The 15,184-nt window shown below is 42.9% G+C and overlaps 1 protein-coding gene across 1 annotated transcript in view; it reads left to right on the plus strand.

The window, feature by feature from the left end:
* Nucleotides 1–15,184, plus strand: part of LRRTM4 (leucine rich repeat transmembrane neuronal 4) — a gene marked incomplete at both ends in the record, with an annotated part of 257,425 nt that overhangs the window by 171,992 nt on the left and 70,249 nt on the right. The window contains one exon of the mRNA XM_080634490.1: nucleotides 14,331–14,405. Within this exon, the coding sequence (XP_080490616.1) occupies nucleotides 14,331–14,405 (75 nt within the window). The remainder of the gene's footprint in view (nucleotides 1–14,330; nucleotides 14,406–15,184) is intronic.

The following is a 15,184-nucleotide window of genomic DNA, read 5'->3' on the forward strand; positions in this document are numbered from 1 at the left end:
AGAAAGCAAGCAGGAGTGCATACATAGCATACCTCAGGGCAACATTTGTCTGGCAGTGGTCAAACCAATTGGAAGCCTTTTGCATCCTGTTGTATTTCTATTTCTTGCTTTCCTAAGCTGATGATTTGCAGTTGTTCCTTCAATAGCCCCCTGTTTAGGCTTAGGACACTGAGCTGCCTCTCACAGCTTTCTAGATGTATTTTTTTAAAGCCAGAAGCAACCTTTAGATTATCCACTTTCGTCTCCGCTCTAACTGAAAGATTTCACTTGTTAACCCTAGATGGAGCCCAGAGATCTTTTTCAAGCCAATTCTGTCTTATGCACGAGTCACTTATCTCCTTTTGAAGATACGAGAACTAAGGCTAAAGGTTAAATACAGATGAATTATACTCCCCTCCCCTAAAAACCAGAAGCCTGCTTATGTGTAGCAATATCTCTGTGCACGTCTTCCCTCCTCCCACAGTGGACAGAAGCAGGGGGAGAGGGGAACGAAGTTTCCAGCTGCCTGCAGTGCTCTAATCTCACCATTTGGGGTAATCCATGGGAACATGGAGAGCAGGGTTACATCCTGCACCTTGTCTGACCTCAGCTGAGTCCTTGCTGTGAACATGACAGATCACGTGCATCCAGTGGGCAGGCGGGGAGAGAGTGAGCAGGGCATGGAAGGCAAACTAGATTAATGCTGGTGTGGGCCCATATGGCCTCCAGACCTTGATTCTGAATCCCCTTAAGGTGATCAAACTACTCCAGCATAAAAGAGATGGAGATTAAAATGGCTTCTGCTCATTCTGACCTTGTTACTTCTTAATATTTATATTCTAATATTTATATCTATATTCAGATATAAATAATACTAGAATAAAGTGCTGCAGTGAAGTCTCTTAAACTCCAGTTTTCAGGCTAAATCTGATGATGCTTGAAGGAAAAGATAGATTCAAACTCTTTTACTGATGAAGGGAAGGAAATGTTAACCTTTCCGTGTGTCAAATCATCCAGTTTTAAACTAGGAATCTGAATTGCAACACTTGATAGATGGATATTCTTTTGGGGAAAGCAAGGCTCAGTTATAGACTAGAATCAGAGAATGGGTTGGATTGGAAGGAACCTTAAGATCATCCAGTTCCAACCCCCTACCATGAGCAGGGACTCCTCACACTGTGCTCAGAGTTGATGTAGAGATATAGAACTACCTGACAGTGTTGTTGTCGACTATAGTTACCTTTGTTTCAAAGCTTTAGTTACAGTAACTTCTTTTAATCAGGGAGAGTAGTTGCTTAATTACAGATCTGATCTATTAGGCAGCCAGGAATAATGACATTAATTAAATGTAGCCAAGACAGCAAATTAACTGCTCCTCACTGTTCATTTAACTGTACACTGGACAGGCAAGTGTCTGCTCTTACTCATTCTCTCGGCTTTTAAATCCCTCTTTCCTGGCATAGCCTCCAGCTTAGTCCCGTATGGTGCCATACAAAGAGGGCTCTAACTCTGCTTGAATGAGGAGGAAGGATTGAGGGGTTTTGCCTTTGAACTTTGTTTTCCCCACTTTCATATAACCACATAGCATGTCCTGTGGGGTATCTTTTGAGCCTAGTATGTCCTAGGGACACTGCTGTAATGTTACTTCAGTGCTATTATTAGCAGATAGTTAACAACTAGGAAAATTGAGAGTCCTCAAGTACTCAAATGTGTGATACAGAATCATAGAATCCCAGCCTGGTTTGTGTTGGAAGGGACCTTAAAGCTCATCCAGTTCCAACCCCTGCCACGGGCAGGGACACCTTCCACTGGAGCAGCTTGCTCCAAGCCCCTGTGTCCAACCTGGCCTTGAACACTGCCAGGGATGGGGCAGCCACAGCTTCTCTGGGCACCCTGTGCCAGCGCCTCAGCACCCTCACAGGGAAGAGCTTCTGCCTTACATCTAACCTGAACTTCCCTTGTTTCAGTTTGAACCCATCATCCCATGGCCTGTCCCTACAGGCCCTGATGAAAAGTCCCTCTCCAGCATCCTTGCAGGCCCCCTATGAGCAACTACATATTTGCTTGCTATCCTTTCAGTTTAGATTTTCATTGTAATGTACATACACACATATAATGGGTTTTATATATATACGTATATTAGACTAAGAAGTACTGAGGAGTGTATTATATTTTAAGTCACGAGTTTCATAGTAACCGGGAGATGCTGATTATGTTGAGGCCTCATAAATCAGGGAGGGCAACCCTGGTTTGAAGCATTAAGCCTTTAGCCTGTGCTCAATCACAAAACCAGAGATTCCTGATGATTGTGTAATCTAAATCCATTACTGTTCTGCAGAGACAATATCCCCTCAGCAGATTTGTTTAAAACTGGTAATACATTAAAAGCTTTTATATAATGAGGAGGATAGCACAAAGCTTTTCCCTATATTCTTTACAAAGTGTTTTATTTGTCATACAAGTTCTAGAAACAGTTCTGTGTTTGCAGTGGAAGATGAGAGTTTTGCTGAGGTCTCTTCTAGTTGGCAGCACCATAAAATTACAGCTACTGATCTCCCATGGTAGAGCTCACTTGTGAATCACTGCAGCGATCAATAATTGTGAAGAGAAAGGATGGTTTCTGTAATAAAGATTTTTATTATAATATATGAAAATTAATACAATCTGTTGACAGATTGGTGGTATTTTCCTCCATCCTTCCATAAGGCTAATTTTCTGATCATTTCCTAACCACAGAAATTGAGTGTTCTTTCCACTTCAGAAACACCCCTGGCTGCAACCTGCTTTAGGCAAGGGGAGAGAAAATGAGTCAACAGTAACAAGCAACTGCTGTGATGCTGTTATTCCAGACCCAGGTAGATATTTACAACAGATAATGATGTACGTAAAAAGGAGTGGATTTCCTTTCCCATTTAAAAAGGAAAAATAGGGAGCCATACCTGTCCTGGGGCTTAAACAGCACAAAACACGCAGGTGTTTCTATTGCTAAATGTGGGACCAGACAACTTCTGTGGTTCACTCACCATTAACTTATCCCTAAAAGCTTATTCTATAACCAGAGAAGTACTTTTTAGATGCCCTTGAGTAACAGCATCTCAATTACAATGGGAAATATGTGCCCAGCTTCTCTTTTAATTTCTCCGTGAATCACAGCAGCATCTGTTTGCTGTTGCCATTCCCTTCCTTGAGAATATCTACTTATTTCCAAATTTGCAAAGCTTTAAAACCAGAGATGCATCTTTCTTCTGAAGTGTTGCTGTCAATGACAATGAAATCCCTGCCCAGGCTTGTTTGTGCTGCCTGCACGTTGGTCAGTGGTTTGAATTTTTAGTTATATTCTTATAAACTCCTAGGAATGAATACATGTTTAGTTTAATCCTTGCCTAGATTGGAAATGTATTTTCCCCTGTTGATTTTTAGCGCAGCAGTAAATATATTCTTGGTGAGAGCCACAGAGTTTGAATCCAGATAGGTACATTTACAGTATGATTCCACATACATTCAGCCCAAAATGGGTGGGTTTTTTTCCCAGCTAGGAATATTAAACTCATAACATCAGAGTTTGTAATGGAACAATTCAGTGTTAGCTGTAGCAACACTGCTTATCCACATTACAAATGTGTAATGTTTGCCACTCATCTGATTAATTCCACAAACACACTTCAGAGAGTGTTCTGTGAGATTTTGTAAAGGAAACATATGGATTTTGCTCCTCACTCCCATCTGTCTGCGTATCCTGCATTTGAAAGGCAGGGTACAATAGTGAGATAATGAATTTAGGTTAGCTTCTCTGTTTCCTCAGTGTTTCTTCACTCTACCAGGTTTTGTTTCCTTACACTGTAAACAACGTAGTGCCAAACCACACAGTCCACACATCCACAGGTATATCCACATGCTTGTGGAGAATCCATCAAAGTCAGGTATCTGAGGAACTCCTGTTCTGTTAAATTGCATTGGCAGTGTCCTACCCTCTGCATTTATAAATGACTGCTGTGCACTGCCCCCCGGTTATTTCTGTTCTGATTTCCCATACCAGTAATTCCCCATTTCCTAGAGTAGCATGTGGAGTTGCTTCTGCGATTGCTTGCTCATTGGATGCACAGGCCTGTGGAGACAACATTACATTATTGGGACCTGCTAAGTGGAAGAGAGATAATGGAGAGTTTGCTGTGCTGTCAAAACAGGTTCAGTAGCAGGTTCTATCCCTACTGCAGAAACACAGTGAACACATACAACAACAACAGCAGACCTGGAGAAGTGAAATTTCATCCTGAAACCTTCACAGCAAGTCCCTGTGCTCTGAAGTTTCCTTCACCTCTGTGGTCAACAGTGACCCCTTTCTAGCTGGGGTCTGTTGACTCTCAGGCTGACCTTCTTGTAAAGACTTAAGGCAATAACTAACTAAAAGGAACAGATCTTCTGGCAGATTTTTGTTGGATAACAGCCTAAGCTGTCCACTGAGTGGGCAAAGAGTATTTGTCTGAGGTGCTCACAGGTGGAGTGCTTACATGCCACAGTCTAACCTCACATAGGGAGTGCCTACAGCAGGAGAGAAGTAACTGGATTTAGGCTGTGTGTGAAGGGCCTGGGGCATGTGCAAAGCCCTGCCGTGACTCAGTCATGGCTGCGGGAAGGAACTCTGACTGTGTTTGTGTTTTTCTGTTTCTGGAGAGAAAATGTTATTTGTTGGGCTGAAGACGTAAGGCATGTGTAAGTTTCTAGTGCAGCGAAGTTCAGGCTAGCACTTAGCTGATGCCCTCCTTCAGGAGCTTGGGAATCAGGAGGCTGAAATACATCAGATGTGATGTATTTGTGACTGAAGATGGGAAGTCTCTTGACGCTGCAGAATTAACTCAAAGAAGTTTGACTCAAAGGAGGTGCTGTTTCCAAACTAGTTTGTCTACTTAAGATTTTTATTATGTGGGGTTTTCTATTTCTGTAGGGAACATCATAGCTCACTAAGCCTGGCTGCTTTGGAAGTGTGCCTGTATACTCAAATCATGGGATTTCCAGCTGCCTTGACCTGCAGCTTGAGTGTTCTGTACCCTGTCATTCAAACCAGATGCATATGTGCAGGCAGCAAAGACCTGGGGAGAAAATTCAAATCTGAATTATTAGAACTGAGTGATATAAGGCAGAAATTCTTCCCTGTGAGGGTGTTGAGGCGCTGGCACAGGGTGCCCAGAGAAGCTGTGACTGCTCCATCCCTGGCAGTGTTTAAGGCCAGGTTGGGCAGGCTTGAAGCAAGCTGCTCTAGTGGAAGGTGTCCCTGCCAGTGGCAGGGGGTTGGGACTGGATGATTTTAAGGTCCCTTCATCCCAAACCAGTCTGTGATTCTATGGCTCTCCCATCCCCCAGCTCATCATAAGCTTGGGACAGCAGTTCCGTGTAGCTGATCTGTCCTTTTGTTGTTCATGATATGAGCTGGTGAGTGGGTAGCCATCAGCTGTGTATGTATACAGTGTGCCTATGTCCTTTTCAAAGTTACTGGGTTGTTTATTTTGTTTCCTTGTCAGAATGATCACAGATAGTGCATCTGTTTGGTTATAACAGTGATGGTCAGGACTGATAACAAACTATTTTAAGCTACTCTTAACAACAGCCTGTGAAACTGCAAGGTTGTATGAAAGATAGTGATGGAGGTTTATGGAACTGCGGAGTGAATTATTAGCTGATGCTTCGAGCCCAACATGACAAATAAAATTCTGTTGCGAAAAGATCCTCAGTTGTGTCAAGCATTGATTTTTGAAGATGTCTAACAAATGGCTTCTGGGTAAGCTCACTATCCTTCTTAATTTGTCTGTCTGATAGTGGAGTTGAATGGAGAGTGAGCCAGCAAATCAAATTGGTGCATTTCTTTCAGTCGTTATCTGTGCTTTCTTAATAAAAAACTTGGAAGCCCCACTGATTGAAATCTATAATACAGACATATGCATATTTCAGGTATATTTATTTCAATTTCCTGGTAAAATCACTGAGGGACTATGAATCAACTCTAGATGCAGCAAAACAGATACTCATCTTGGTAGTGGTGAAGTTTGGTCAGGGTTTGTTTTGCTTTGGTTTTTAATTGAGATGCATCTCTTTGGCACTCTGTTCCTGATGACCATGTTGTTTTCTCTGGCAAACAGCATCTGCTTTGTCCACTCACAGTTATTAGCCAGGATGATATGAAAAAGAGGGAGGGGAGAGGAGAAGAACTGAAAACCACAATAGCTGAGGTTCTCTTTTGCAAGGCTTGATCCCTGGCTGGGGATCAAAACCAGGAAGAGGAGGTACCAAGTCAGCTACAGAGCAGTGCTGCTCCGTGAGGTAGATCATGGCTCCCAAGGATCCAGCCTGCCTCCAGGAGCATCCTCTTGCAGATGGGTAAGATGAGTGCTGCATGTTTACTGCCAGTGCTATGGGGCAGATCAGCTCCTGGAGTCCTTTGAGTTTCACTTCTAGTGCTACTTGTGGGAAGGTGCAAGAGCTGTCTCAGATGCTTCTTCCCAAGTCACGTTTTCCTCTGTGTGATCCTTGCCTCAGTTTGCAGCATGAAACTGTAACCCTGTTGGGGTATCAGCTTCCCTAGTTGAAATGCTGCTGGATCAGCTGAAGAAGATCAGAAGAAGCTCTTCCCTGTGAGGGTGCTGAGGCGCTGGCACAGGGTGCCCAGAGAAGCAGTGGCTGCCCCATGCCTGGCAGTGTTCAAGGCCAGGTTGGACACAGGGGCTTGGAGCAAGCTGTTGTAGTGGAAGGTGTCCCTGCCTGTGGCAGGGGTTGGAACTGGGTGAGCCTTAAGGTGCCTTCCAACCTAAACCACTCTGTGATTCTATGATACTTGCAGTATTTATACCAAGTAAGTACATGTTCTTCAGCAGGTACAAGGGAAGGGGAGGCCTTGCTGCTTTGGGCTATTTCTAACCCTCTCGTGTGGCTACAAGTCCACAAAACACAAGGGTATAACCCCGCTTTTCTGCAAACACAGATCTGTCATCTGTATTGTGCCTGATGGTACAGATGCAGGCTGTCAGGGGTAGAGGAGTGCTTTTATCAGGCAGAGAGATTTATTTCACAAAGGAAATTATTAGAAGCTTTGAACTTGGAGACATCTTATCCTACAGAGGTACAAGGCATCTGATCACTAATGCTCAATGTGCAGATAATTCAGGAGTAATATCTTTACTGCAGAAACAGGAGGCACAAGGATTTTTCAGCATAGTTTGGTAGATGAGAGACTGAGAGAAGGAAGAAGATTAATTACTTTACAGATAGCATTGTAGTACTTGCAGTGTGCAGTGGTATATGCAGAAAGACTCCTTGGTTAAAATTCAGATGTAGAGGCTGGTTTTCCATCATAGTCACATCTCATTGTTCATTCTTGCTGCTGTGCTCAGAGTGGGAGAGAGAACGTAATTCACTGTTCTGAAGCACCTGTATTGTTTATAACTAGTGGCATGAATTAAAAATGGAGTATGTCTTACTTGGCTTTCCATGCTCAAAGAGGGTTCTGTCACAAAGTTCTTAATCATGGTGACTTGAAATCTGGTTTAAACTTGATTCCCCTCTGTGTTTGAGTGTCAGGCTGATACTGCACAAGTGTTTGATACTGGCTTAGCATTGACATTTACATTGTTGGTTTTCATTGGACTGAAAGGGATTTTGCGGGGGGAGGAAAGATAACATTTTCAGTTGTGACTCTACAGCCAGATTTGTAAGCACTTAAGTATCTAGTGCTGAACGAGATGAGTACAGAATTCATTTCTGGTGTAGCTTAGCTGCTTACAGACCTGTTCTGTTTTCCTATCGCTCTGTTATTGTTCAGTGCAGCTCAGTATGATAATGCAGCCTGAGCCGTATCTGGAGCAGTTGCCCAGCATAACACTGTACCCTGAGTTAAGGGACCTGCTGCAGGGATTGGTATGACCACAGGGATACAGCCCTACACCAGAGGGCCTCGGGCTCCATGAGATTCTGACCTGGCTGTAGCTGTAAGTGCCTTTAACCCCTGATTTGAACCCAGTTGAGATGCTCTGGGCTCAAATCTGCAGTAGCAACAGTTATTCCCTGCAGTCAGGCTGTCCTCTTATCTTCCCTGTGGAAGGAGTGCCTGAATGGCAGCTTGTCAGCTATCAGCTTGCTGTGTGGCATGTTAACATGTCTGGAAATCACTGTGTGGCACCTGGTTTAGCTCATGAGGGTTGGTGCTTGACACTGTGAACTGGTAGCTTTCTGCTGAAGGCAGGAATCTGTTGCCACAGCATGGTGCCAAGGCTCAGTCAATTTGCAGGTATGACTCAGTGATCACAGGAGCCATAAATTGAGGAGACATGGGCTCCAAAATGCCTAAAATGTTTTTACAGTGGCTTTGAGGAGCTAAAGCCAGGAAGGCTTTCAGCAGCTTCATCTGATTTAACAACATTATGAGCTAAGGCCATCAGTCAAGAAAGTGCTTATGCACATGCTGCTCAAAGAAGCATGTCACTGTATTTTGCTTCATCTGCTTCATTGCTTTTTCCCTGTTCTGTTTTCTACCTTGCTCTGGAATGGCCAATGTTTGAGATCCTTTGTCACATAAAAAAGTCTGTGCATTGAGAATAGTGGTGTGACCTCCATATGCTAAGAAATATTATTATGGAAGCTACAAAGTTCGTGGACTTTGCAATACAAGATTTAGAGAGGAACAAAGAACTATTGTGGACAATTTCACTGCAAGTTTTGTTATAATGCATCATAGGAAGGCACTTGTGTGCCCTGTTCACATGGTCTAGTAGTGCTAGTCATTCTTTCCCTTAAAGCAAACATTTGCCCCATCCCTGGCAGTGTTCAAGGCCAGGTTGAACGGGGCTTGGAGCAGGCTGCTCTAGTGGAAGGTTTCCCTGCCTGTGGCAGGGGGTTGGAACTGGATGAGCCTTAAGGTCCTTTCCAACCCATACCATTCTATGATTGTGTGATTTGTCAGATACAGTCAGTCACTGCTTGACTGTTTGAAGTGTTTGAAGTTTTGAGGGTGATGGAAGGGTATGTCAGTTGTGGCAGCCTTTTTATGGAAGCTTTTCTGAAAGGAAAATTGCAAAGCACTGTAATAGATCAACAGAAATATGGGCAACATGAGAATCTACCTTTTTAGTCTTCTAGAATGATTCAGAAAGCTGAGGTGAATGAAACCTGGGAACTCCCAAGCATTGCAGAGCCAAACCACCTACAGTTTCTGACTGCTTTCACTTACATTTCCTCTGCAAGCTACTAATCAGGTCCATCAGCAGCTATGGGGAAAGGTATCATACAGCTGTAAATTAAACCTCTGGGAACTGCAATCAAAAGGGCATTGGCAGCCCTGGGCACCTTGCATGAAGACAGTAATTGAATGGGTTTAGTTCTCTTGCATGTAAACACTGTCTCTGTTTTAAGCTGGTTCATTAGGAATGGAAACCAGCTAATCTCTGCAAAGCTCTTCCATGTAATCAGGGTTCTGGGTGATTCATGCTGGAATTACTGTCATCTTCAGTTTGTGCTGCCATGAAAAAGAGAAACTGTGATGATGGAGGGAAGAGAATTGAAATGCGTGCACACACCCCAAAAAGAAAGAAGAAGAGGAAGTATTGTCTTTAAAAAGCATGAAAACTGTTAAAAACCTGAAACTCACTCAAATAACTTCTTTTTTCCTCCCTGAACAAACAGATCTTGTCTCAGTTTGGCAGTGGGGCCAGAAGTGAGCGATTTCAGTCCACAGGGTCAAGCTAAGTCCTGACTGTGACACTGCTGCCCCTGTCCTGTAGGAAGCTGTTGTTGTTGCACCTTTTGAAATCCTGTCCCCAAATCTAAATAGATCAGTTCAAGATGTTGTAGTTCTTACACAAATGGTGAATGCCTACTAAAGACATCTAAACATTGTTGCTTCCAAAAGCTTACAGCTTGTCTTGAATGTTAACAGCTGATACATTCCTTGGTATTTATATTCATCTCTATTCTTGGTTGACTTTACATAATCACATGAAGCCTTTTTATTTTCCTGTAAAAGGAGATTACTATGGTTAGCAACAACTGACGCCAGCAGAGACAGAATGGCTTAAAATAGTTGACAGAAAGGACGAGAAAGACAGTTGCTTGTGTAGAACATGTAGAAAGTTTCTGTGCTTTTACAACTGATTTTTAGCACTGGATAATTCTCCCCCATGGTGTTTTGGCTGAAGACCCTGTCATTTGGGATTCTTTTTCTGCATTTGCTATTGTTTTCAAACACTAAGCAAGGGCCCCTCCACTTGAATGTGATGTAGTCTCTTCCTGTGTGAGAGAATTTCATGTGGAAATAAGAACAAGAAAGGAAGTTTAAGAGCAGAACTGTTAAATGAACAAATTAATTGTGATGGTTTCTTACTACCTTTCTGAAGCAGCTTGAAAATGCTGGTACCCCCAACAGGATAGTGGTCCATTGCTAAGACCAGGAATGTGAATTGTTTGCTCACTTCCTTGGTGATATCAACATATTTGCCTTCAGAACTGTACATACCAGTTTCTCGTGCATGCTTGTTAAATCAGTGCATGAAATTACATGCTGTATCTGTATTCTGAGCATATAACTGCCTGAAGCTCCCTGTGGAAGCATGTGTTCTGAGGGCTTTTCAAGATCAAGCAGTGCAATGGTTGGGCAGTCCTGCAGGATGAGTATTACACATCCATATTATCCACTGCAGGCTTTAGCTTCACTAAAATTAATGGAATTCTCCATTATTATATTAGCATCACTGGGAAAATTGACACAACCATTTGATGGGGTTAAAGCAGGTATCTGTCAAACTGAAATGACTCCAGCTCTTGGAGCTTCCCAGCAAAGCATGCTGCCCACTATATCATGTGAAGTGTTTCCTGAGTCAGGGCTTGTTTTACGGGTAAATTCTTGGCTGTAAGAGAACAGATAGGTTTCTAGGTTTGTATTTCATAGTACTCTCCAGGATTTTTAGGTGAAAGCTCCTGAATGCTTTCCCTGCTGTTGCATCTGTATGAGGGGGACAGTACAAGGGGTGTTGGGTTTAAACTTAAACAGGGAAGTTAAGTTAGATGCAAGAAAGAAGCTCTTCCCTGTGAGGGTGCTGAGGCGCTGGCACAGGGTGCCCAGAGAAGCTGTGGCTGCCCCATCCCTGGCAGTGTTCAAGGCCAGGTTGGACACAGGGGCTTGGAGCAAGCTGCTCCAGTGGAAGGTGTCCCTGCCTGTGGCAAGAGTTGGAACTCGGTGAGCTTTAAGCTCCCTTCCAACCAAACCACTCTGTGATTCTGTGGTTGTCCTGTACTTGGTTTTTGCTGCAGTGGGGCTTACTTAATAAATTGGAGTAATACCAGAAGGTCCTTCTGTCATGACAAGGGGTTGTAGTCCTGGAGGAAGTATTTATGTTGTAAAATGTAAAGCATTCATCATTTTGCAGTGATTTTTTTCTCTGTGTGCCACTCTACATGCTGCAACGCATTAATGTGTGTCCCACTGCAATAGTTTACAGTGTAGTAATTGTCACTGCAACACAATGTTGGGTTTAAGTTGTTGTTATTCAGGACAAACTCATAAGTCATACAAAATTTATATGCTGCATTATGTATGCTACCTTCACATTAACTTGGGATAATATTTGTCTTGCTACAAACCAGCTGTTCTGTTGGTGTCATGAACAAATGTGTCTCTTCAATTTTCCTTATTCAGAAGAGAGAAAACGCCACACGACACTTTCCAATAGCTGAGAACAAATACCTGGACTTGAATATTTATCTTCATCCTGGACAATGCAGAGCAGGTCCTAATAATGAAGAGAGAATGAACTTAAACTTAGGAAATATGGAAGGGCATAGTAGGCTTTTTTTCATACAGTTAATACAGCTACTTTGACTAATCTGAAAGAAGAGAATAATTAGCTTCGCCAGGTAGCTGTTTGGTGGAGAAGGGAAGGGCTATGGATGTTGCATACTGAGACTTTAGTAAAGCCTTTGACACCATTTCCCACAGTGCTCTCCTGGAGAAACTGGTTGCTCATGGCTTGGATGGGTGTGCTGTTCACTGGGTAGAAAACTGGCTGGCTGGAGGCCCAAGTGGTAGTGAATGGAGTTAAATCCCGTTGGTGGCCGGTCGCACTTGGTTTCCCCAGAGCTCAGTGCTGGGGCCAGTTCTCTTTAATATCTTTATCAGTGATCAGGATGAGGAGTTCGAGAGCACCCTCAGTGAGTTTGCAGGTGAAGCCAAGTTGGGTGGGAGTGTTGATCTGCTAGATGATAGGAGGCTCTATGAAGGGAAGGGATTGTCCCCCTGTGCTCAGCTCTGGTGAAGTTGCACCTCAAATCCTGTGTTCAGTTCTGGGCCCCTCACTACAGGAGAGACATTGATGTGCTGGAGCAGATCCAGAGAAGGGCAAAGGAGCTGGAACTGGCTGCCCAGGGCAGTGGTGGAGTCCCCTTCCCTGAAGGGGTTTTAAAAGGCATGTAGATGTGGTGCTTGGGGGACATGGTTTAGTGCTGGACTTGGCAGTGCTGGGTAACAGGTGGAATTGATGACCTTAAAGATCTTTTCCAGCCTAAACAAACCCATGTTTGCCAAGCTTTTTGTGGTGGTTTGTGTGCTTTGTTGCAGTCTGTGTGTGGCTTCCTTGTAGCCTTGCTCCATTGTGTAAACAGGTTGAAGTGAGCTTAGTGGAATTGATGATGATTTATTGTTGAGTCATCTACTGTTTCATTATATTCTTCTCTTTGTGTCTGCAGTTTTGTTTTAATGAATATTCAGTTATGAGGAAGCCTAGATCTTGAATGCATACTGTTTTGGTGTAGGAGGCTGAGCCAAACCCTGAAATCAGACTTCATGTGCTGATGCCAGTCAGCTTTGTGTCAGGCCAGGCTGCAGTGAGAATTGAGCTCATTGAACCCTGTGAACTTCACTCATTTATAGTGAGACTTTTATGTCTGTCTTCTTGGTGATAATACTGAAAATGATGGAGTAGAAGAGAGCCCTGTGTTTACTCAAGAGAGGAGCTCATTCTAACACACTAAGAGATTTAAGGCTAAGAAAGATGGGTGAAGTAGGAGTTCTGCTTGCTCTCACTTAAAGAAAATGACAACAGCAACAAAGCAAACCCCAGTGAGAACTACAGGCTGTGCACACCGCAAAGATGTGCCCCTGGGCAGCAGGTCCAAACCAGGATCCTGTCATCACACAGACACTGCGTGGCGGGTGCCACTTTTTATGTCAAGCCATTACAAAATCATTGACTGGATGTATTGTACAAATAGTTGTGTCCAGTTACTTTGGTTGCTGCAAGGCCCACATGTTACATTTGCTAAATGAACTCCAGAGTCAAAGGAGTGGATACTGGGGGCTTTTTTTGGTTGGTTTGGGGGGGGTTATTTTCAAGTTTGCCATGTTCTTGTAGCAGAGGGTTAGATCCTGCTTGGTTCTTTTACCAGATCCGGTTATACATAAGCAATGAAGAGGTTCCTTTCCTGGGTAGGTTTGCTTCTTTGGCACCTTTTATGTTTTAGTTCAGTGCCAGTGTTTTCATCAGAAGGGGTGGGGGGAGGTTGGGCCTTGTTGTGATATGATGAATTCCCACTGGATTTGGAATTTCTGCAGGATTGTTCTAGTGGCAAAAGGTAAAGACACCACCTGTGACTGTGGTATGGAAGACTGAACCCATCAGGTTTGGGGTAACAAATGAGTCCTCTGAAACACACTTCCATGACAGATGGGGCTGGGATGGCACAGTGGGATGGCATGAGATGAGCTGTTGATTTCAGTACAGAATGTACTTTCTGCAAGGAAAGATCTACGAGTTATGAATCGCCTGCAACCTCAGATCATTTTAGTGATCAAATCTAGTATCAAATAGGTGACTTGATTTCCTTTTCTGTCTAGTAACTCTTCCTCATTTATTCAAATGTCTAGAAAACATGGAACCATGATATTCACTGAAGCAGTGAATCCAGAGTTTGATAGTACCAAAAATTCTAGATTGCAGGTTATAATTATATATAATTATATTGTTTCGAGAGGCGTATATTAAAGAGTTCTTAAAATGATCAAAGATGATGACGTGTAATGTAAAAAAGTCAATTTAATCTTAAATCTGTGAGACATTTTAATAACATAATTGTATTATCTTTTCTGTTTCCATATAATGTTACTCACCTGCAGTACTGGGTGTGTTCTAGTGATAGTCAAACCTTTCTGATATTAAAGGCACCTGGTAGCTACTACATCTGTTAAAAGCATCAGTTACTCAAAGCAACAGCCATCTGTGTCATGAGTAGGGTTGAATTCTTCCTGGTGGGGTTCAGCATCATTTCATGCAGGGCAGAATCTGGTTTAGCGTTTAGAGTAGAGGAACCTATTTCTGTTGCAGGGGCTGCCAGGCTGTGGTGAGATTTTATACGAAGGCTTTGAACTCTCTGCTCCAGCTTTTCTTCATCCATCCAAGGTGAGTGATCATCTCAAATTCAGCAAATTACTAATGAATGTGCCAATTGTTTAAGCTTATTTGTATAGGTACAGGACAGAGTTGTTCTTCTGCAGCTTTGTTGTCTTGGGGAAGTTTGGAAGCTCACAGCAGAGTTTGGTACCTCTAAGGAGATTTTCCTTCCTTAGCTGAGTTGTTGACATCATCCTGACTGGTTCTTTTGGAGCTGATACAAATAATGTCTTTAGTTAGTACAAAGCTTAAGCTTTCAGAACTGAGTTTTGACACAACGTGTACTTGCTGAAAGTTTTGATGGCTAAAAACTCAGTAAGGGAAGATGTGATATTTAAATGCAGGCCCTGCAGTTTTCTTTATGCTGAGCTGATGTATTCCTTTATTTACAGCAGATACAGTATTCAACAATGGAATATAAGAAATGAAACAAAACTGTAACAGTGATTAAATCACTTTTATTTTGTCTTTAAACCATGCAATCAAATGCAAAACCAGTTTCGCATCTGTTGTATGTTCACTGTATCTATACACTGTTCTGTATCTGTTGTATAGAACCATAGCAGAACCCTTTCTTCTTCCAATTTTTGGGATACTAAATGAAGGCCTATGTAAGCATGCTGTTGAGCAGGGCCACCATAGTTAATCTCCTCTACATGAGAAAGGCTGCTCTGGTCATGCTAACGTTTAGTAAGATGAAAACTTGAGTGTTTCTGGACAAGAATCCGCTGTTGTGTTCTCTGCTGCAGTACCAGAGTGTTCTGAATGGCTTCAGCTTCTGAGGTTCC

The sequence above is a fragment of the Psittacula echo genome (genome assembly GCF_963264785.1).
Source record: "Psittacula echo genome assembly, chromosome: 25".
Lineage (NCBI taxonomy): Eukaryota > Metazoa > Chordata > Aves > Psittaciformes > Psittacidae > Psittacula > Psittacula echo.